Source organism: Lissotriton vulgaris, chromosome 10, assembly GCF_964263255.1.
Source record: "Lissotriton vulgaris chromosome 10, aLisVul1.2, whole genome shotgun sequence".
NCBI lineage: Eukaryota > Metazoa > Chordata > Amphibia > Caudata > Salamandridae > Lissotriton > Lissotriton vulgaris.
The window spans coordinates 72,610,305-72,635,139 of NC_141698.1; the positions used below are offsets into that span (position 1 = coordinate 72,610,305).

Sequence of the window (24,835 nt, forward strand, 5' to 3'; positions counted from 1 at the left end):
CGCGAGAATTCGCGGATTTTGCGGATTGCGAGTTCGCAAATATGCAAATTGGCGAACGCCAGATTCGCAAAATTCGCCCATGCTTAATCCAGTGGGTCCTCATCCCAGATAATCGGTTTAACTGTGCATTTCCCAAACAACACATATTTTGTTTGATAAGCAGTATTGACATTTTTTGCATAAAACTGAGCAGAATGTATTTTTAAATTTGAGCACAGTGAACTTACCCATATTTTTTTTGGAGCTGTCCCTCAATGGCAGTTACCTGGTCCTGTGAAAATGATGCACATCCCTTTAGCGCAGTTAATATGTAAGAGTCAGACTGTGCAATATCAGATCCACTGAGGTCACAGGACAGATGACCTAAAATCAGGAGGTTCTCCTCTGAAATGTTTGCATTAATTCCCTGCAATGTAGAAAACACAAAATTATATTCATTGCCCAAGTGTAACTCGATCAGTTCAAATACCTTGTGATAAAAACATAATCCTTCTTATTCTCCTGCTCATATTTTCTTACTTTGTACCTTATTGTGACAAAGAGTATCTATTGAGCAGTTATCAGTTTCTATTTCAGTAAATATTTTTCAAGCAAAGATTTGTTTCTATGCCGTAGTGATATCCTAGGACAGCATGTAATCCCTTCCAGCTACATTCAGTATATACTGAATATTTTCCTCTGCTATTTCTGCATTCATTCTCTTACTTGCCCAATATCACCATATGAAGGGGCTTTGGATTAAGACAGGGATATGAACACTTGCATTCAAGGAAGTTGCCAGCTTGATGGGTGTGCCAGGTGATCTATTGAGGTTCTCCACTCTGTTTATGTCACAGCGCTGAAGTCAAGATGGTAGGGTTTCTTGCTCCTCAAACCTCGGAATGACCCTTACAAAATATATGAAATCCTCCTTGATGTGTTTCCAGATCATAGCCAGTTTACTTTTAAAAAGGTGTAGTGCCAGATGTGCAAATGTGACTCCTAAATTGTGTTGCTTAGCTTTGGGTGGTACCCTAACAGGTTAAGCTAAGAAGTGTGCAACGGTGCCAGTCCCATTGCATCCTTAGTGTTTGCTCCCGTTCTGCCCTAGCCTTTGTACAGAATGTTGCATTTGTCGACCAAATGGACTGAAGGGGCACTGCCATAATGTGTGCACAGCTCAGATATATTAGAGTTACACTTGTTAGCAATGTTGGTGCCAAAAACGGGCTATGTGGCGTGACCACTTCCCTCAGGTCATTACAGACACAGTATCCAGTCCTGGATGTTTGTGTGAGAGCCTGTTTGCTGGGTCTTGCAGTATTGTTTTGCCTCAATTGAACTAAATAGACTACCACACTTGAAAGTGATTTGCCAGTGATGAGTGAACTATTAGAGTTAGTGTCCTTAATGACCAGGTTTAGGTGCTCACCCTAGCGTGGTGTAAGAACGTGAATTATATTATTTTAAAACAAGAATTTCTGGAGACTGTTTTAAGGTGTATACATAATTTGGGGCACTTTGGCTCAACTTTTGAAAACTGTTAATCGCGTGAAATACCACTACAGATTGTAAGGAAGGAAGGCAGTTGTACAAAGTACAGCTTGTTTTGAGCAGTGTTGTGGTATGCAGAAAACAAGTATTTGAGCACGGGCATACCCATATAAAATAAGAAACATTCTTGCCACTCAGAATTTTTAAACTGAAAGTTAACATGACAGTTAGATGGTCTAATTCTTAAGATAGAAAGAGTAAAAATGGTGGTTGGATGGTGGCAGATAGCATTAGGAGTCACTGTAAGCAACCTTAGAGGTTGTGTGTTCTTATTCACTTATTGGTTACTTTCCCTGCTTGTGCACATTAGGGTTGGTTTTCCTACTTGGTCCTGTTCAAATCCTTTGCCCTATTTGCTCTTTCCTGGTGTGTGTCATTGCCTGTTCCTCTTCATTGGTACACCAAATCTCTGCCCTATAATATTGTCTAATATTTCTTAACATTAAAGGGTGCTCCCTCAAGCCCCATAGCACACATTTAGGTCAGAATTAAGTCCAAAAGATTGGTCTCTCAAGATACATATTTAATATATTATCATGTCGCGCCTCACCATGAATTTCTCAACTCACATTCAATGACAGCGTTTTTTTTTTAAATTCCAACATTTGCCTTCTCTGCATCCACATGATAAGGATGCAAAATATTGCAGAAAAACGTAATCTAGGAACCTGTTCTTTGACAGAGATTTCCAAAAGAATATCAGACTTCAAAAATAAAAAAAACTGATAAAAGGGAATTAACTTACTAGGCATTTTACTGCACTACTCAGCAATGCTTGTCTTTTGGCTGAGCCTTGAGGTAAGATGTTGATATTTGCTGCCCCAGTTTTATTGAAATATGTCTTGCAAAGTGATGCACTGGAGTATTTATCAGGCCTGTAAAGAAATTGTAAAAAATTAGTCAATATAAATCATTACACAGTTGCAAATGTCCCATGAACTCTCTTTGACAATTCCAGGGGATTTGCATATAAAGTTATAATGAAGCTGTTTTTACATAGTGCAGCAGGTGCCATAATTTAGACTTGGACTTTTACAGCACATGCTTCCTTACTAAAGCATTTAAATATGACACAAAGAAACAAACACAGTCACAGCAACTGCAATTACTTATGCCCGAGTTTGTTTAATTGAATGGTTGTCTGAAGGAAAGATATAGTTACTTCCAATAGTGATTCTATTAAAGCTTAATGGTAGAAATGGATGTACCTATTTAATAGTGAAGTTCATGTAAACTTGTTTGTTTTCTCTTTAGGAGACATTATCAGGAGAATAGGTCCCTTTGCTAAACGTAGACACGCATGGGCAATAATGAATTCTTTTGGGCTGTCCTCCCTTCCTTCTTATCTGTCCTGCACTTATTCCCTGCACCTAAAACTTAGCTTTATGGCTCTCAGGTTGGGTGACTGGCAATTTTTCAAGGATTTACCCTCCTGGCGTCGAACTTCATAGGATCTATTGTGCAGAGGGTGTGGTAAGACGGCTGAAACCTTGGAGCATGTAGTAAGTCTTTGCCTTGCTCTACTGCCACAGAGCAGACTTAAGCTGAAAACTGAGTGGAATAGTCTGGGAATCCGGACCCGTAGACAGGCAATTATTGCAGCTTTGACTCCAGAAAACACAGCTTTAAACATAGGCTTCACAATTTTTATTCGTCATGCATATCATAATTTCACTCAGAAGCCGGAAGGGCCTCCCAATGCTTTTTAAAGAAACTAACCTGTAACAAAGCAAGATTTTAGTTTTAATATTGATATATTATTCCATCATATTTGAGGTGTTTTAACTGTTTATTTATGTATAGGTTTGTATGTACTCCACTTTTATGATTATATCTTTTTAATCAAATAAAGTATACATTTACAGGACAATAGTCTCTTTTAGTTTATCCCCACCTATCCTTTTTCAGGTTGTGAGATTCAATACTCATACAGTTTTAATCAGGCTGGAGCAATGCAGGACAGTATGTATCTTCTCCTGTATTAAACCAAAATAAGGGTTGATTATTCATTCTCTATCTTTCCTTTTGAAACTAATAAAGAGGGAGCTTAGAAGGTCATTACGATGGCAGTGAACCCGTCACATGCAGCCTGCCAGTGGCGGATTCACCTCCATCGCAAAGCACTTTTCCGCATGCCAGATTACGATGGCGGGCGGTTTTACGATTGGCTGGTGGACCTACCCTGCATCTAGAAAATGGTGGCGGTGCCTAGCAAGCACCGTCTTCCAGAATATAATGCTGCATCCCCGCCAACCTGTCTATGACGGTTCAACCGCCATTGACAGGCTGGTGGTGATGTACGTTGGGGGCCATTTGTGGGCCCCCCTTGTGCAGGGGCACGTTAGATTTGCAATTGGGTGCCCCCTACATTTCCCTGCACCAGGAGGCAGGCACCGCATGGTGCCTGCCTCATAGTGCAGAGAAATGCACAACATAAATTTTTAACATTGCGGAAGGTGCTGCTGCCATCAGCACCCGCACAATGTTAAGCATGCACAATGCCACAGTGGCGGTCACATTGTAATACCATGTGTGGGACCGCCGCCATATAGGTGGACAGTCCCAAGCCCTAGGACGATGGCGGACAGACTCAAGTCCGTCCGCCATCGTAATGAGCCCCTTAGTCTCTCACCTATAGGAGTGAAGTAATGGTACATCAACCACAAATTAGCAAATGACCGCACCACCCTCTTTTTGTTTCCCCACTAAATTTAGAGGTTGACACAATGTGTTTTTTTAACTTGCACTGTTTCTGCTGACATCGGTTCTCTCTGAGTAAACCATGTAGACTTGATCAGACTCAGATCAAAAATGTCCCAAAATATTCCCTATGCCCGGTGAGAAAAGCTGCAGCGTAAGGGGGGCATTTGTTATGATGTTTCGAAAAACCATTGCCTGGGAGGGTGTCTTTTAAAATAAAGTTAGGGATAGGAGATCTGGCATACTAACATGACATTGCAGAACTGCCTTCAGTGGTTTTACACCAAGTTGGTTTCTGCCACAGAGGCAGGAGCCCTTTCAGAAGAAATATGGCTGCGCAAAGCCAAATGCAATATAAATCCTAAGGCTCCAGAACACTCTATAACAAAGCAAGGAATAAATGAATCAAGAAAGTGGATGGCCTTACCCAACATATAAAAGGACATCATTTGAGTAATTCTGCAATTCTGTAGAAGAACCAGTCAGGGTCAGTCTCTTTGTCATGCAACTCATCTGTAAAACATAATTTTCGCAAAAAAGCATTATTTACAATTATCACTAACTTTCGTTTTTTTATCACATACTCTTGTCTTCACGGTTAAAATATATTATGAGACTTTCTGTGTATTCAATGTCTAGGGGTTGACTGATACAGAATTGACATAAGGGCTGATCCATGGAAAACGTCACAAGAACGGAGTCTGGCAACGGATGTATGAGGTTTCATCTGAATACTGGTGGCTTGATACTCCAGGAAAGATTAGAACTAGGCAAGAGTGATCCCTTCGAGACATGTGTCAATTTGAGCTTGTGGCATGAGGTGGAATTTTCAAATGTATTTAAGACAACAGAGTGGTCCAGAATATGAGAATTGATGAGTGTAATTAATATATCTCTTTCAAGTAACTTGTGCATTCTCTGTAGAAAAGCTTTCTCCACTGCAGTCTTTGAATTGGCTAGGGACAAAGATTTCCTTTTTCTCTAACCAAATCTGAAATTGCGTTGTGACTGTGTTTTGAAAGAGTTTGCTGACAAGTAGATAGATATGTTTTGGGACAGAAACTGTAAAGATTTGTGGGTTTAGAGTTATTTGTTTAAACTATACCGTGATTAAGGCTTTTTTTTTAAAGTATCAGGCACTATACATCCTCTTAGCAAGACATTATTTATACTGTATGTATCCTGGTTCAAGGTTTTATAGAATTTATAAACTAGTCAGTTGATGTGATATTGTCTATTATTAACTCTTGTAGAAGAAATCAGTTACTTTATTTATGACAGATTTGTGAAGATGAGGCACATTTCACTCGAGTTAATGGTGTTAATGGACTCTGTAAAGTCAAAAACTGTTCTGAAATGTATTCACTGTGATAATGATTTATCCTATTTTGCCCATGGAGCATCATGGTCATGAGAGTCATGGTTATGAGAGCAATAAAGTGTAATCCATGTTCTGTTCTAGTCTTACCTAGACCTAGTCTTTTCCTTTTCATATCTAGATCTAATTAGCAGCTGTAAACCTCTTTCTATTATTTGTTTTACTGAAGGTTTATCAGGGAAGTGGGCGCGTCTGAGTTCTGGCTTTTCGTGTCAGGGCAAGCATTGCATTAGTTGATGAGCATGTGATTTAAGGATGTTTTAATATGTAAGTAAGAGAGTTTACAAACAGAAAGTACTTCACTGTTCAGAGTGCGGTTACATGCTTCCCACAATCATAGTGTTCCTAAGGCTGTGAAACACACCTTGCTAATAAGAGTGGCATGGCCCAGAATCAAATTGCTTCAATTTAGAAAAAGATTACTGGACCCTTGGTATGTTAAACACTAATTTGGACTTGACTCTGAATCATTGCCCTCAGGAAATGATTTCATTAGTTAAACTATTAACAGCCTGATTCATCAAAGGGCCGTTTTGCGAGTCTGTAATAGCGATTCATAAGGAATCGCTATTACTGACTTGCAAAACGGTATTCATGTAGGAATCGCAAAATAAAATGCGATTCCTACATATTCCTTATTTGCGATTAGCTAATTGCTAATCGCAAATAAGGAATAACTCCCCATTTATTCCTATGGGCCAAAAGGCCCATAGAAATGAACGTGGAGTAATCCTTATTTGCGATTAGCAATTAGCTAATCGCAAATAAGATAGCGATTTAAAGGGTGCCAGGGGTGTCCAAAGGACACCCTGTAGCACCCCTTAAATGCAAATTTAAACAGGTGTTGCGCACACACATGTCCAAAGGACATGTGTGTGTGCAACATGCAACTTAGAAAAATGCTTTTAAAAGCATTTTTCTAAGTTTTCGCTATTTACCACGAGGTTTGACCTCGCGGTAAATAGCAGCCCGAAATTGCGATTTCGCAATTTCGCAATTGAAAAATGGATGATGAATTGCATTTAAGGAATCTCTAATAGAGATTCCTTAAATGTAATTCCTCGCTAAATAGCGAAATCGCTATTACCGATTTTTGCATTTGGGATGATGAATCCCAAATGCAAAAATAGCGCTCGCAAAGGGCCAGATTCTCAGAATCTGGCCCTTTGCGAGCCCATTTCGGCTTGATGAATCAGGCTGTTAGTATATTAAAGTGGGCACATTGACAATATATCTGCATGAAGTAACTGTATCGCAATTGCAACTGTTATTCTCAGAGACAGTGTCAAAGTAAACAAAAAGTGATTGTCCATGGATTTGGATTTAGACTTTCAGCCAAAGTGAAGGACAGAGGGGCATGGGTGGGTAAGGATGGGAAAGCTTTCTTCTGATTCTCCTTGCCAAGCCCAATCTTTCACCTCTGATAAATTAAACAAGCCTAGGCAATCTACACATCCGAATGCCTGGAACATTTCTAAACACGTATGAAGAGTATCCATAGCATTTTCTGTAACTAAGCAAGAATTACCTGGCTACTCGGCATGTTGACATTTTTTCCATTCATTGCCTGAATAAGGATGTTAAATGTGGTGCTGTTCAAACTGTTGGAGGCACCACATGTGAATCCTTGCAGCACTGATGGAGACAACCTGAAGAGAATTACAAATAAATGTCAATGCACTTGTGTAAAGGAAGTTGCAAGTTTGATATTTAGTTTAATTAAGTACAATATTCTGAGATGAGCTCTTTCAGATGAGTTGCCGTGCTGGGCAGGGTAGTCCTGTTTTCAGAAGATACAAATCTCTGCCAGAGAGGTTCGGGAGAGTGCGTGGAAAAATGAGATATGATGCAGAAAAAGTAAACAAATGTTTTGGGAAAGGAGGCTTTAACTTTAATGCAACCATTACTAAAATGCATATAGGGTGTTGTGAACCTGCAGTGGAGTATATGATAGGTAGTGTCATACTAAATGGCTCCAAAAGGGAAAAGGATCCTTGGGTTATTACATTAGATGACTTCAAAGTGGGTAGGTTTATGTTAGTTTAAAAAGAAGGGAGATACCCCTATGTTTTGAAAAGGGACGGGGTATACACATAAGCAACAAACACAGAAGTCCCTATATCTTAATATACAAGAGGACAGATACCTCACCCTGGGCCGAGTGTCTAGTTGAGATGTTTAGCAATTGATGCTTACAACTATTTCCCTTCAAAGACAATGCCCTACTCAAAAATACTTATCTCTTTCTACCTAACCACAGTATAGAAGTACAGCACACAATTCCTGTAAAAGAAAATTCAGTTTCAACCACAAATGATATTAAAAAAATGTATTAAAGATAAAAATGATTCATCACATATTCATTTTGATTACATTATTGGCATTCCTCCCAATACAGGTTACAATCTAATTTTATCACACATATAGATAAAAAGTTTTCTTTAAAAACAGTTGACGCAGCGTTTCGTTGTTCATTCAATATTTTCACCTTCTTCAGGACAGAAAGTTTTCATCAAATCTTATTATTAGCTGGATTATGTTTTCAATTGCACAATCTGTGGAGTTTAAAAATCTCACCACTGCTGGGGCTTCACTGATAGAGCCTCTTTAATTGTATAGACGGATCCTTTCTCTGTATCCGTTAGAGCCACCGTGTTATTTGGGGTAGGAGATTTGTAAAATATCTTTATCTTTGTAATTTTCTATTTATATAGACATATTGGCTTACGCATTTATAATTCTGCGATGATATGATTTGTGTTCTGGTGACGCCATTTTGGGTGTCACAGGTTTGGTTTCTGTCGGTAATGGAGCTAGCATGTGCAGAACCTTTTGTGATGTCTGCCAGAGTGGGTCTTCTCAGAAATGCAGAGGAGGAAGATCATCTGTTGGTTTTAAACAATGTTTTGAACCTTCTTGTTTGGAGAGTGTCAGGAGATCTGTCGATCTCAAAGGACTTTCGGAAAGGGCTGCAGAATTAATGGAGGAGTCATGGGCTCCTGGAAACGGGAATAGATACTGAGGGATTTGGAAGATATGATCAAGTTGGTGCATGGCAAGGAGTTTGGATCCTGTGGAGGCTCCTGTAGTGGATGTAATAATTTGTTTGGCCGAGAAATCCAATAAAGGCTTGGAATATTGTAATTGTTATAGATCCGCAATATCTACTGAGCATTCACAAGTAGATGGCAGGTCTGTAGGAAGAAATGTAATGGTGTGGAGAATTCCAAAGAGCATGAGGATTAGAAAACCTCCTAAGGCAAGGTATAGTGTGCTGTAGGACATTAAAACAATGCCATCCCTTTTTTTGCAATGGGCAACAAATAGATACTTGGATTTGAAAAGGCCTGCTGAGAAATGAGCATGTTTGTTATGTCTGATATCATGTAAAAGGGTATTTGATGTAAAGGCGTTGGAGGTAACTAAGAAGATAGTGGGACCAGATGGAGTATTTTTTGAGATTTGTAAAAGGAAAAAGACAAAGTGCACTTCTGTATTTTTTTCAAACTTATGTTAGCATTTTGGTATATACTGCGATACAATATGACAGAAGAGACATCGAGATTTTCTTACAAAGTATAGCACTATTAAATGTCTGGGGCTGATTTGCTATACAAGGCACTTGTCCAGGCCCTCTCTTGTAGAAACCTAGAATAACAAGTACAGTGTCTGGTACTGTGAAGGCACGGCATGTGTCTACCTTAAGAAGTACGGGCTCATCCTGTCTTTCTCTTGTGAAAGGTTTTAACTCTAGCCCTTCCAAATTGGGAGGTGCCCCCTAAAAGAAGAAAACACAAGAAACAAGAACCCAAGTAAAATAAATAAATAAATTCCCACCTGACCCTACCAACTTAATATTGGTGGCGGAAACACACTATTAAATAGTTTCAAGGTCTAGTCATGTAGTCAGATTAAAATTGAAAAAGGTTTCTATCTCTCGAGGGAGGACAGACTGCCAGCGGTAATCTCCGTCTAAGACCCCATTTGTATTCAAAACTTTTATAATCATCTCGGAAGATGTCCGACATCCTTTCGAGACATAAAAAATTTCCGAAGCCTTGAATGCCATAGCAAAATTGTGGGAGCCGCCTTCTTCTTCCAGGCTGCTGCTATTGTTACTTTTGCCGCCCGTATGCACGTCCACATAATGGCCTTTTTTGCCTTGGTTTGGTGTTCGAGAGATGGGTCACAAAGGCGTAGTAGAATCTCTGCGATAGTAATCGGGACAGGGTAACCCAGCATGCTTTTAATTTGTGCGAGAATTTCCTCCCAAAATGGTCGTATTGTGGGGCAGACAGGAATGTTCTTTCAAGCTTAACAGGATAAAGATGCCAATCCATCATTGTTTTAAGATGGGCTTCCCTAAGTTCTAAAGAGTGGTTGAATTTTGTGATCTCTGACCACAACCCAGTCCACTCCCTATCGGATATATCGCGTTGTATTGTCCTCTCCCACATATTCATGTATCGAGGTCTTGGACAGTGTGTAGAGGCAATCGCCCCTTTTATAGAACCTACATTCTGTACAAAGGTTTTGAACTTCGTAAGCTCAAGTGTAGCTGCTTTGCAAATGAGGGGGGTGAGGACCCAGTGCTTCAGTTGTATATAATGAAAATGTTCAGTGGGCTCCTAGCCATAGTCCCTTCTGCAACTATCGAAGGTAAGAATATCGGAGTTATGAAATAAATGTGTCAGTGCGAGACAGCCACCCTCTTTCCAGGGATTGAAAGGTCCCTCCTGAAGGGTCGGAGGAAAGGCCGGATTGTAGTGGAGGGGTGTATAGGGTGAGGGGAATGTGGTCCAGTGGTCATTCCTGGATCTGGAGTCCCATACTTTAAAGGTGGTGCGAGTGGGAGTTCTGATGTAAGCATTCTCGGGTCTACCCATCTTGGGTCTCCATATGAGGTCCCAGATTGTCTTCCCTCAATGGCTCTGTCCATATGGAGCCAGAATTTTTACGACTCCCTTTTAGACAATTCTGTCACTACCGTCAGTTGTGCAGCTTTATAATATAGGCTGAAATCTTATAGGCCCACTCCTCCCTCTGTCCTTGGTCGTCTCAAAATTGCAAAGGAAAAGCGTGTCCGCCCGCCTTGCCGTATAAACCTTAAAATCATGGACCAGACTTTAGGAAGGAATTCCCTGTTGAGTTCGATGGGTATTGCCTGAAAAAAGTACGGGAGTTTAGGGAGTACTGTCATTTTGACGGCATGTACACGGCCGAGCCAGGATATAACAAGCATTTGCAATGCAATAGGTCTCGCATTATAAACGTTTGAGCCATTGGTATTGTGACTTTGTCTTGGTCTGGGACAACCAGATATCCACAGTTGGAGCTTAGTGTTTTTTGGCGTTTTTTTACTGAAACCTTTAAACATGCATTTCCGGTACTACTAATTGGATGTTTGTCATTGTGCATTTGTTTTATTTCCTAAAAATTACTCTATTTTTCGAAATATGTTGTGGGATCATATTATGATGCGTGTTCATGGTGTTACTGTTTGAAGTGTTGCACAAATACTTTACACATTGTCTCTGAGTTAAGCTTGACTGCCCTGTACCAAGCTACCTGATGGTTGAGCACAGGTTAATCTAGGGTTTGCTCGTTACTTTGCCCTGAGAAGAATTGTGGTTGCTGCTTGAGAAGGGTTTCAACGCCCTCAACCAGTAACCCAAATTCTTACACACTTATTTTTAAGAACACAAAGGAGGGGTGTGGAAAGCATGGAGGACTACTTTGGGAGAAGTTAATGCCGGGTGGAACAAGAGGGAGTTGATGGGGTGGAAGAGAAATGGAGGCAGTAGAACTGTGATCGCAAGGAGGGAGCAACATAAAGCTGATATTGGAGTGGGTGTTTGACAGATCAGGCAGCCCTTGTGGGAGAGTGGGAAAACACATGCTCTCTCATGAAGTACTAAAAAAATAGGGAAAAAGTATTTCCTTGAAACCACAACCCTTGACTTTCTGTTGTGTTCCTCGCTGTTCCAAGTTCTTGTCAGTAAAGTAATATTCTCAGTTTCCTACTCGTGTCTTTGCTGATTCCCATTCCTGCTACCTAATGATCCCAATTATTTATCAAGCCTTCCCAGATCCTGATTTATTGCTTTTAATCACTTGCCATGCTAGTCCTTATTTTTTGTCATTTTGTTTGTCATTTTCTGGTCCATCCTTCTGTGTAAAATTTCCTGTCTACCCCATGTAGTCCCTGCTCACACTTTGCTCTCACTGTAATTCTGTCTGCTTTAGAAGTAAGGCAGTTTGTGTCAAAATAAGGCAGTGCTATTGAAACTATGGTGATGCCTTGACATCATATGGTGTTGTTTCTGGAAGTTCATCCTCCAAAAACGTTGAAGGCTAAATTAAATGGGATTTTTGGGATTTTGATGTGTTGGACATAGGGTTACTGGTTGGGGGCTACTCAACAAGCAACCACCATCCCTGTCAGTGTGAAACACAAGCAAACCTCAAATTAACATGTGCTTAACCATCGGGTAGCTCTGCACAAAAACAGTCAGGCTTAATTTAGAAGCAATGTGAAAAGCATTTACGTAGCACTTCAAACAGTAATAAAATGTAAACACATCATCAGAAAATCCAATCGGTAGAACTGGAGATATGCAATTTTATATGTTTAAGTAAAAATAGTGCTTAGAAGAACAAGGCCAGCAGATGGAGGTAGAGGGCATGTTAAATAAATCCGAGCATGAAAAATCAATGAGAAAAGTAACTAAAGGTCCTCCGGTCCTCCTGAGCTCCATACTTCTGATGGCATTTAAGGATACTTATCAATCTACCTTATGCACCGAGGTTCACCTGCACTGCTAACAGAAAAACAGAATAAACTCGCAAAACATGTAAAATGAAAGGACCTCTTTGAGAAGAGCAAAAATCCACTTGGTCCCCTTTCTGTACATTGTGTGATGTATTATATGTTCTGTAGTGTCTGCTGTGTTGTTGCTTGCGGTTGCATGCTGTGTGTAGTGGTGACACCAGACCCTTGCCACCCAGCCAAACTGTCTGTAGCCAGACCCTACAAAAATTAACGAAGGAAGGTTAGTGTTGGGACGGATGATTCACTTGATTCCGTTCTAATAGTCTTCATTTTTTAGCCAAAATTCCTGCTTTTTTTGCAATTTTATTGAAACTTTGCTGTGTAGCAAATTTCTGCCTACGGTGTATATTTTTTCCATTTCCTTGCAGATCCAGTTTGCGAAAAAAAGTTTAGACAAAAGTAATAAATGTCAACTGATAGAGTTAGAGGGTAGGTCTGTTTTTTGCAGAAAGGTCGATAAATCTTTAGCATTTTATGATTAAAACTCGAAGTTTAATTTCAGCCGCATTTATTAGTTAACTCACAGGCGCAAAATCCTCCAATGTGTTCAAAGAGTACTGAGTAGGCAAACATTTGATTTGCCCTGGTCCTCTCCTGTCACTGTCATGGGCCTTTCGAATGTTTCTGACATGAAATAACGCGGAAAGAAATTTAACATAATTCGCCTGGTTCGTATTTAATTTAATGTGGCAAATTTACCAAATATGTAATTTTTGTGCTTAAAGTCTAACACCTGCATCCATAACTACAAAAATTCTTTAGAATCCTCAGTACTGTAAAGATAAAATAAAATGCACAAATTAATTTCTTTCTTTTAGACTTCCACAATTATTATTATAACACACTCAAATTCCTTTATTTACTACCAGGACGAACAGGGACCAGCAGACATGCTCTACTCGACACAGACCCAGTTGTTTGGGCAAATGATTCTTACGTGCAGCGCTTGCTCTCTCTCCAATGCCGAATGTCTTCAGCTCATGCTGCACAGGTAAATGTCGCTGCATCACTTATGTTCATGGCTGTATATGGGCCTTTGTCAAATCATCTGAACTTTGTAGGACTGCATTGAACTCATTCTTAAGATTTTCTTTAGGCTGCAGGGATGGTCGGGACAGATCTCCACCATGTGAACCGTGCTGTGTATTGATGCAGGCAGTGGGTTCCTACTTCCAGTACAAACAAGTTCTAAACCCTGTTCAACCAAGAGGAAAACAGTCATCGACTAAGCAATAGATCTGGATTTAATGCGTTAATGCATGCAAAACCAAGCATGCACAGATGCTGTTTGCATTCATTAGCCCATCACAGCCAGACCTATTGGCTTTGCCAGTGCTTTTTTATCAAATGCACTATTGTGCTTAGCTTTGGTCGATAAAAGATCGTGATGTCCTTAAACCCACACCCACAAGGTAAGGACTCCTCCCGTCAAATGTTCTGCCAGTGTGTTACCTTCTAACCTTAAACCTGTTGTTATGAGTCTTCCCCGAGAACGAAATGCTGATCCGAACTTTCCATTAGGAGACACAGGATGTAAGTAGAGTTATAGGAAGAACAATGTCTTTTTTAAATTAAAAGGGATTGTACATTCCAATGCCACCCACATGACTCAATTGAGTGTAATTTGAGATGTGCAATTTGCAGCATCAGGCAAAGTATCTTGGGTAAAGCGATTTTCTTCTGTATACATTAAATCAATCTTAACCGAGTGAGCTTGCCAAGCTCCCAACCTTCGGGCTTTGGAACACCAGACAGGGCATGGAAGCTGAGGTGTTGCCCACCACTCTCCCGCATTGTAAAGTGAACACACAAAAAGTGAGATTGGCATCACCTTCAATGGCACTGACACAGCAATAGGAAAAGCAGGGACAAGTTGTTAGATCGAGCATTCAAGACCTCTTGTATATACTTTAGTATATACTTATATGTGTATGTACTTTGTGGGCTCTGGAGATCAGCCCTAGAACTTGTCTGCTTCCGCTTAGGGACTTTGTTTTCTGTTCAACTGCCTTTATTTAACAGTCTTGAAAGAAAACGACCAGTAGAGGTTAATAAAACACCAGAATTGCTTTCAGCTGAGGGACTTTAAAAAAAAATTCTGGCAACTGCCTCTATTTAACTTTCTTGATAGAAAACGACAAGCAGAGGTCAGTAAAATACCAGAAGCACTTTAGCATTCTCTAGATTCCAATCAATAGAAATTGTCTTCCACAAGCACCAGTAGACAATTATATTTTTTAAAATCTTGTATTTTCAGTGATATGACCACCGAAGGCCCCAATTTTATATTAAAAACAGAGCTTTGGACTATACCATATCCTGCTGAAAGGCAATATTTCTCTCCATGTGTTCCCATACCTGGCTTGTCACGCAGTTTGGTGTTTACTTTCCCTCCATGTTAAAGAACAGTAGATGTTTCAGCACCCAGGCTAATGTGCTGCATAGCTAAATACATATACGGTCCCAAAGGCGAGACCGATTGCATTGCAAAAGCTTGTTTTTAGGTTGGTATTTCCCCCTGAATGTTTTCTTTATATCAAGGACACAAATGAACTAATGTCACATAACTGCTACTTATTCAAACATGTCAACATTCAGCAACAGAAAACAAGGATAAACTGTTGTTAAGCTGACAAACCAACTACTTTTTTGTTTTTATTGTTCTGTAAAGGCGATGTCTGCCATTTAAAACAATTGTCCCCATTATGTAGCATATCAGAGTCTGGCATAAGGAATTACAGGAGGACCTGCACCATCAGTAGATGGGTTTAGTCTTCTGTCTAATAAGAAAACCATGTCTAGAATCAAAAGATGGAAAATTAAAATTTCTTACCGAGTGTATTGTTGTATGGTTATGGATTTCAGCATGGTTTGGAAGAACACTCCAGCCTGTCACAATAGTAGAGACAATACTTTGTTAATTACTAAGCTAGAACAGGTAATAAGACATTAACATTACATTTTCACTTTCCTTGTATGATTTTGAGTACTAGTAGGGATAGTAACAGTAATTAACAAAACCATACTGCTTACAGCTACCAGCTTCACCTTTATATGCATATATCCTGCACACTGGCCAGAGATATGGGGTGAGGAAGGCATAGTCAGACAGCTTACCCAACATAAAAAGTATGGGATGGACTAAGAGCTTATAATGGCGAGCAACATCAGCCCTTTCGGGGAGCATTGGAGTGGTTTGCTCGTTATACGCCTGCTTGTGTATTTTGTCAGTAATAGAATAAAACAAATGATTTTACTGCATACACTTCCAACTGTATGGGGTGAAAGGACACAGACAGTTTTGTAAAGAAACTGTTGACATATTCCAATACTTCAAATTCTGAAACAGAACCAAGAAGGAGTATTTATCATTAGCAGGAAGTGATGTAAAAGTCAATAAGAAAATTGTGTGCAAATCTGTTAGAGATCCTTTCAAAGCTTGGTGGCCGAAGGATCCCTTAACAAAGGAAGCCATAAAACTACTACCTATGGATAGCTTACCAAAGTGTCTCAGTATCATATAGCTAGACCAGCTTATAACTAGTACATACGGTTGCACAATAGTGTGCATGGAAACCTCATCTATTGGTGTGAGTGACTATTGTTGCGGCTCACCATAAGATTGCTTTAATTATATCGTTGGAAAGGAGGGCAGGCTGTGATTGATAACTGTTAGAAATTGGGTTGTTGGTTGACTGAGGTGTGAGCCCTGGTCAAGCAGCAGTCATAATCCTAGTCAAGGTAAGACACGGATGAACCCCAAATTAACCTGTGCTAAACCCCCTGCACAGAGCAGTCAGGATTAATTTAGAGGCAAGTAGTTGCGCAACATTTCAAACAGTAAAACAATGGAAACAACCCACAAAAAGATCCCACACCAGGTTCTTTAATCTTGCTAAATAGCTATTTAATACATCTAATGGTAGTGAAGCGATTTTTATAATTACTATCTTGAGTAATCACAACAGGTTACTTTTCAACATCTCATTTATATTTGAGTTTGGACCTAATGTGTGTCTTCTCAAGCCTAACTATGGAGTGCAGAAGGGGATATCCCTTTCTGTACATCTCTAACTGCATTCAGTAAGTGTGTGCCACTATAACCTTGATAGTAATGGGATAGGCTATACATATACCCTGGCCTCCTAGCTGCAGGTGTTTTCATCAGCTAAGATATTCTAGCTGTACAGACTTCTAATGTGTTGGGGTGTAAACTCTCACTCAAGCATTACATCTTGTACCAAAGCATCTTCAAATTATAGTTGTGGAAGGAGAGAAGAAAGGCAGGAATCCCTAAACTACAAACTGTGAGACTATGTTGAAGTTTATAGGAAAGTGAAGCAAAGTGGACTACAAGAAAGGCAGTATTTGTAAATGTACAGGAATTTATATAGCGCAAATCACCGAGCGGTTTCTAAGCGCTTGCTTGGGGAACCCGTCCTGGTATTCCCCTGTGAGATAACCCCGGCAGGGTATCCGCAAGGTGAAAGCCAGGCATCCCGCCGCGAGGGGCCGTTGTGGAGATTAAGCAAGCTATTGCCCAGAGTCGCACAGTGTGAACCCGTGAATCGAGAAGGCACCGGAGCGAGAATTGTCGAATCCATGGACATTTATAAGTATTTGAAGTACCACCGTGCATGGCAGCAGCAAGATACACCTGGGAAAAGACTGGACAGCATGGGATAAAGGAAAGTGCTGAAGGGAACAGAAGGGCTCACTGATGGAGAAGATAATGTGTGATCACACAGTTGTGTGCAGCCCTGAAGGGAAGGGTGCTGCAAGGCAATTGGAACCACTAAAGAGAGTGGGTTGCTGGAGAAAGAGTGGCACCTAGGAGAAGATAGGATCAATGTAAGCACTTGATTCAGTGCCTAATTTAAGCTGATGGATGCCGATGGGGCCCGCCAGCACAAATTTTTGGGGACCAGCAATTGTTCTTTATCAGATATTGATCGCAAGCAAGAGACAGAAAAAATACACAAATGGGAAAGCAGGGGGAACAGAAATACAGAAAAATGGGGAAGGAAGGTAGAAAACAGAGAGCAGCAGGAGTGAATTAAAAGAGTAGCAGTGCCTTATAGGGAATTATAGAGGCCTGAGGTGAATCCAACACTACAGAGTCTTGGTATTCGGTGTGCCAAAGGGGACTAGACATTAAAAAGGAGGCCAAGAAGAAGGAAGCACTGATTGTGGGTTCTATGAGCTTGCATAACACCCTGTCAATGAGATTGAAGGGCTAGAGGTTGGTGATGAATGAAAACAGCTTGAGCTGCATAAAGAGCAAATTAGATTGTACCAATTCAGTTGGAGGGTGAATCCAAACCTTTACACCTACCACTGGTGCACTCTGTTTTGGCTGCCTCTATCACTGGTGCACATAGAGTTTCATGCAATAAATAAAACAAGACCAAAACGACAAAAATCCAATTAGTAGAACCAGAGATATTGAATTTCAAAGGTTTGTAGAGAAAATAGCGCCATAAGATGTAAAGCGCTAACTAGGGAATCTGGTCGCACCAGACAAAGTCACAAGTTCAGGCCGACCACAATAGAGCGTGAGAAGGCTACAGGGACCCAGTTAGGACCGCAAAATGAAGTACCTTAAATCCTGGTTTGCGGAAGATTGCGTGGATCCGTGTTGAAGATGCCTTGCGCAGTCAAGGCGATGTGTCAGTTCCAAAATACGGTGTGAGATCCTGCGTTGATGTCGAGGATAATGTCAACGGAGCTTGCGATGCGAAGTCCGGCATCAGGGATGCGGCTTTTATTCGGGGTGATGCGTCGGTTCCGAACAGCTGCAAAGTTGCGATGTGGAGACTGATTTCATCGAGAGATGTAAGGGCCTGTGCCAATGATGCGTAGTGCAGTGCCAGTTCCAAAGGTGATGCATGCTGTGGTGGCGATGAGAGTGTTTGCTACAGGCCCAATCCATGCAGCAGCGGGGATGTGTTGGTTCGGCTCTGGGTTGCGCTGCACAACAGAGTTGATGCGCTGGGTTTGCTGGATCCACAGAGTCTGGCGAAGCACCTTAAGTCCACTTCCAAGGGTTCAGGACTGAGGTGGCACCACTTAGAAGGGTAGACTCACAGATGGCGGATTCCAGGTCGTTGGAAGCCTCTTATGTCCTGAGGCTTTAGATCAGGAAGCCAGGCAACCACCCTATGGAGTCACTCTGAGTTCAAGTAATGTGGGTCCAGTCCCTCTCACCCAGGCACGAGGGCAGCACAGCAGCAGTTCCTTTCATAATAGCGGTCCAGCAGAGTGGCAGTCCTTGTAGCAGCACCGCAGTTCCCCTTCCTGGCAGAGTATCCACAAGTCCAGAAGTATACTGAAATGTTGGTATCTGAGGTCCTTCTTTTGTCCACAGTTGTGCCTTTGATGAAGGAAGAAGTTTGTAGAGGCATTCCTTTGAAATGCAGAGATTCCCTGCCTTTCCTGTCCAGGATACAGACCAACTATAGGGGATATGCAGCCCGGTGTGTGGAGACAGGACTCAGCCTATTCAGGTGTTATGTGAGGCTGGACCCACTTCCTCCCTCCCATGCTGCCAGTGATGGCCTATTCAGTGAAACCTAAGTTTCCATTGTGCGTGGCTGTCTAGAGGAATACACAAAGCACAACTGCCAACTATATCCAGTCATGTGACCAGAGAGAGGCTGCATGCACCAAATGGCTTTCTAAAAGTGGCATTTTCAGGATTGTAATTCAAAATCTGACTTCAACATAAGTTAGGATGTTAAACTAGGATTCCAGAGACATCAAACATAAACCATTTATCTCTTGCAATTTGGAAATTATACATATACAATGTAATAAGGCAATTTCAGTGTTATCCTACAGGGTAGAAAGTCCTTGCAGTAGTAAAAAGTGAATTTAAGAGTTTTTGACTACAAGGATATGTAAAACAGAAGAGTACATTGCCAACATTGTAATTACACTGTACCCTGCCCTTGGAACTGTTTAGGGCCTACCTTCGAGGGGACTTACATAAATTAAAAAGGAAGGATTGGGCCTGGTAAAAGGTTTCTTTTACCAGGTCAACATCTCAGGCTAATTCTCCACTCACAGGCTCTACAATAACAGACCAGAGAAATGTTTAAAGTGCTACGTCAGTGGGCGGCACAATCAGTGCTGCAGGCCCACAGCTAGCATTTAATTTATAGGCCCTGGGGACATGTAGTGCACTTTACTAGGGAGTTATAAGTAAACTAAATATTCCAATTTGGTATAAGCCAATGTTATCATGTTCCAGGGAAAGAGCACACGCACTGGTTAACAGTGGTCAAGTGAGCAGAGTCCTAAGGCCAGCAAAAACAAAGTCAGCAAAATCAGAAAGTCTGAAGGCAAAGAAAATCAGGCAGAAACCACACTAAGGATGCCAGGGCAATAACCTCCCTGACCTTTGGCTTGAGTGTGCTCTTTCTAATGGGCTTTGCAGAAATTTCCTGTTTCCTCACCATCATTGTGAGACTTAATTGTCATGATAGTCTAGAGAGTTTGTGAAAAACGTCCATCTGCTGCAGCTCACTAGAAAGAATGGGCACATATGCAAAGAAAATTATTATCCTCCTGAATTTGCCTTCTGATATAAAGCACCGAAACAAGGCAGCATGTCTATCATGCTTCTCGGTGCGACGAACAAAGATTTTCCAACAACAGTTATTTGCCGAGAGTCCAATGAGGTTTTAATGAGAGCAGTATTTATTCACTTGTTCAGATCCTGTGGTTGAGGAAATGTTGATACATAGGAGATATATTGAAAATATATATAAATTGTGAATTTCTTCTACAAAAATGTTCATTGGAGAATAGGAAGTGTGAGATAAAAGGTACACACACCTATTTAAATGGACATCTGTTGGAAAAGTGAGAATCGTTCCTGGTCACTTTCAGTAACTGCTCCATAAGTCCACATCCTTTTCTCCTCCTTTCCATTTTCATCTTCCCCCCCCATGGCTCTCACCATTTCATAAACCTTCCCTTCGTTTTCTACTTCTTTCATCCAGTGTGCTTGTTCTTCCCTTCACTCCTCTATCTGCCATGCATCATCCTTTCATAACCTCCTAATTACCTCTATTAAAATAAAAAATAAAAACTAACCTATGCTCAATATATCAGCTCTCTCTAACTTCCTCAAAAACATTACTCTTGTATTGACATGACATGACAGGCTCTCAAGATCCACAGACCTTGGTTTGACATTCTAGCTTAGAAGTCCTTATTGCTGAAGTGACTGATCTTGTGGTCTGCCTAAATCAAAGGGTTAAGGGAAGGAGGTGGTGAGAATAGAGATTGGACTTGAAGGCTAAGGTGCAGATTTCAAACCCAAGACTTGTTTTGACAGCTGGCTCCTCCACAAACTGCTTAAATCGGTTAAATACTACCTTAGCAGCTCAAAAGAAAGTATTAATAGAAAAGGTAGCTTTGTTAGTACGTTTTTATTCAGATATAAATTACTGCATATAGCTCGTGAAGTGTAAATATACTTCCAGCATAGCCATATTTAACATGAAGTAACTTTATCTTGAAAGTTAGTAAGTTTTAATTAAAATGCACACTACTATCTAAAACTCTTGTATTGTAAATATAGTAGCAGCAAAGGAGTTTAGGTGGAAATAACCAAATATATTTTCCACAAGTTGTTGAACATAGATTGCGGAGGTTTATCTGTATTTAAGGAATGGTTACTTGCAGTGGAGAATTTATACAGGAAAATGGGAACGATTAAGTAAAGATGACAGTAAATATTATATTCATTATGTATTGGAGGTTTCAAGAGCTCCATGTGCTATTCATGTATCGGGAGCGGTTAGCTGTGCGTGGAAGGCTGGTAATGTCTATAGTGACTACGATCAGGTTTGTTTTATCAACGCTCCTATTCTCCTGTTGCTTTTATTGTATTTTAAAGTGTTAAAAATATTTTAAGTAGGGGGAGTGGCTAGCGGCCAAGCATGGCGGCAGCGTGAAGCGGGAGTTCCTCGCGGCATAACGGCCTTTCGTAAAATCCGATAATCGTACCTGCTCAGGAACCGAAGCAGCACCACCTTATCCAACTTCGGCGAAAATCGAGTGCCGGGAACTGCACCTTCCAACACTTGCGCAGTGAGGCCTACGGCGGCCCGGCGACATCGGCCTGGCGTATTCATCGAACCTCGGCGGAAGTGTGACCTGCCCGGATTGAACTCAGTGGCAACTACCGCCCCCCCCCGGAAAGGGACGTAGTGAGGGACGCTTCAGCACAAGCACTAATGGTGAGAATCTCTGGGGGGCCGTTGAGACTTGTGGACGGGGGCGGCTGCCTGGGGCGGCAAACATCCGCAGAGAAGCCACGGCGGTGACTGAACAGTGAAAGTTTCCACACGGTGGGCGGCACCTTAGGACCCCATCAAGCGCCATCTTGGAGGTGAGGCCTGGTCAGCACGAGTGGAACGGAAAAGGAATAGGCACGCCAGGAGTGCAGACACCTACTAGCAGTGGCGGTAACGAACAGAACCATCGTCGAGGCTGCTGTCGACACGGTCCGGAGCCCCTGGATCCCTGCACTGCGGAGCACCGCGTGAAGTACAGTGTCTGAGGTGACATTGAAGGTGTCGACAACACCCGGGAGCGGAATACTAGAGGAGTCCCGACAGACCACACACGGGTCAGACGCCGATCGAGCTCCTGAAGCTACGATCGTAGGGCGACCGTGTGCAGAGCTGGAAGTGACTCGAAACGGCCATTGACACCGCCCAGCCAACGTCTAAGCTCACGGGACAACGGGACACGGAGCTGCTCTGCCTCGAGTCATGGCGGGCAAGGGGACCAGAAGCGCTTCGACGCAGGCAAAATTGGACAAATTTGCCTATAGCCAAGCCGGCCACTCTCAAGTCAGTGGGCGAAACTCCACAGGCGCTACTCCAGACATGGAAGGTACCAAAAAAGTGACATTGGAAGCCATTATGAAGACCCTCTCAGAGGTGCCATCAACAGTGGGCTCCATTTCCTCCGAAGTTACTCTGCTATGGGCGGACTTTCAAAAGATGACCGAAAGGGTGTCTCAGGTCGAGGTGGTTACAAAATCACTTATTGAAGACACTTCCGAACTACAAATAGCGATGGAACGCATGGAAAAAGTCACCAAGATGCTACAAGAAAAACTGGACGACCAAGAAGGGCGTTTCCGCAGGAACAACATACGCATTCTTGGCCTACCGGAAACAGAAGGGAATGGAGCAATGGACCTCTACGTCGAGGACCTCATCAAAAATAAACTGCAGCCAAAAGGCCTGTCACATTTTTTCTCCGTTGAGAGGGCGCACCGGGTGCCAGGTGGGACGCCCAAACCGGGAGCAACGCCGCGGCCTGTACTGGCTAGACTGTTTAATTTCAGAGACAGGGATGCAATCTTGCAGGCGGCAAGAGTTTCACCGCCAGTCAAGCTCCAGAACTCCACTTTGGCCTTCTTTCCAGACTATACAGCAGAGGTGGCCAGGCGCCGGAAGTCCTTTACGGAGGTTAAGAAGATGCTGCGAGACAGAGGCCTGCCATATTCAATGCTGTTCCCTGCCAAATTGCGAATTGTAGCCAATGGAAAAGCGTGGTTTTTTGACAAGCCTGAAGTGGCGCGAGACTGGCTTGATGGTTGGAGACAGGCGGGGCAACAACAGCGTCCACACAGAGATCGACCAAACCATCGTAACGACAAGCACACGGACGAGCCGAACAACCGTCCTTCACATCACGTTGATGCAGCGGGAGTGGAATCTGACTTGGAGCGGGACCCACTTGACTCTGGGCAGCCGGCCCCGATTTAGGGGTGGACTTCATAAGAGACAAAACGTGCGAAATACAGGGACCTGGAACTGGTTAAGCTGAGTAGGGTGGGCAATAGCCGGTGCCTGTAGGGGACTCACCAACCCCACGAGCAAGTAAGATAGTAGGGAATGGGGAAAAGCACTCTGCCAAGTTGGGGAAGCGGGCGGGAAACGGTCCGTGAAGCAGGGGAGCAGGGAGGGGGGATGGAGGGGGAGTTCGAATGTTAATGTTATTGTTATTGGTCATCACTTCTACTCTATGGTACGCTATCACGCCAAAAGCCACACGATCATGGTACACTAGCACGCGGCGCTGCATCTGTGTTGATGTTGGCCACCGATCGCTTGCGACAATGATTACACGACCCGATGGCCCAACAGTTCAACATTGTGCCCGTTGAGGGCGCCCCTGCGACGGCTGAAGTGCCCCCCCTGCGCATGCTTACCTGGAATGTTAGAGGCTTAGGGGATAAAATTAAAAGAGGTCTGGTCTTGCAAGCCATTAAACGCCAGGGACCGGACTTAGTGATGCTCCAAGAGACACACCTCGCAGGGTCAACATGTAAAGCACTTAACAGACGTGGGTATGTTATGGCAATGCATGCAGAATTCACAACAGGATCCAGGGGGACTGGGATACTCATGAAAAAATCATCCTCTTTTCTGGTGGAGTGCCGCAGGATGGACGATCAGGGTCGTTTTGCGGCATTGCACAGACAATGGGAAGGATGACCTCTAAATGTGGTCTCCGTGTACATCCCCCCGGCACTCCACTCAACGGCATTACCGGCACTTGGTAAATTTCTCCTGGACCTCCCGGAGGGTGACACAATCATTGGAGGGGACTTTAATGCAATAATGGACCCCGCGCTAGACACCTTCCCCGTGAGAGACCGCCCGAGGGGTTCTGCCACACTCCCTGGTTTTCTAGAGGCGATGGGCCTTACGGACGTATGACGACAGTTGAACCCAGCGGCTACCCACTACACATATTACTCTGCAGTACACAATAGCCTTTCACGAATAGACTGTTTTTTGTTTCTGGGGGTAGGTCTGGGATCGATAGATAAAATATATATCCTGCCTAGAGGTGTATCCGACCACTCCCCAGTATCTCTATTACTCACCACCAAAGAGAGGAAGTGTGCTAGAATATACCCAATATACCCCAACTATTTGAAAATCCCTAAGATCAGGAAGAAACTCAAATTAGCAACCACGCAATATTTCAAAGAAAATGAAGGGACCGTCTCCTCGCCCTCAGTACTTTGGGAAGCTTATAAAACAGTCCTCAGAGGGGAAGCGATAGCAGCGATAACGGGACACAAACGAGATTCCAGACGTGAACTCTCGGAACTAGAGCTAGCACTTCCCAGCACAAACGTCACACACATGTCAAATCCCACAACGGAGACAACACACTTATTACAACTCCGTCAACAGCAATACCGGGATCATCTCAAAATGACCGTCAAAGGCTATCAAGCAAACACGTTACATAGAATATATGATGTGGGAGATAAGGCTGGGAAAATGCTAGCATGGCTGGACAGGAGAGGGGGCAGTAACAGAGGTATACAGAGACTTTACACGCAT

At 42.4% G+C, this 24,835-nt stretch overlaps 1 protein-coding gene across 1 annotated transcript in view; it reads right to left on the bottom strand.

Moving 5' to 3' along the window:
* Nucleotides 1-24,835, bottom strand: part of LOC147684691 (uncharacterized) — a 378,108-nt gene that overhangs the window by 82,501 nt on the left and 270,772 nt on the right. The window contains exons 84-88 of the mRNA XM_086939726.1: nt 15,277-15,332; nt 7,140-7,260; nt 4,661-4,746; nt 2,279-2,408; nt 228-406 (exon numbers count right to left, since the gene is read on the bottom strand). Coding sequence (XP_086795852.1) covers nt 228-406; nt 2,279-2,408; nt 4,661-4,746; nt 7,140-7,260; nt 15,277-15,332 — 572 coding nt within the window. The remainder of the gene's footprint in view (nt 1-227; nt 407-2,278; nt 2,409-4,660; nt 4,747-7,139; nt 7,261-15,276; nt 15,333-24,835) is intronic.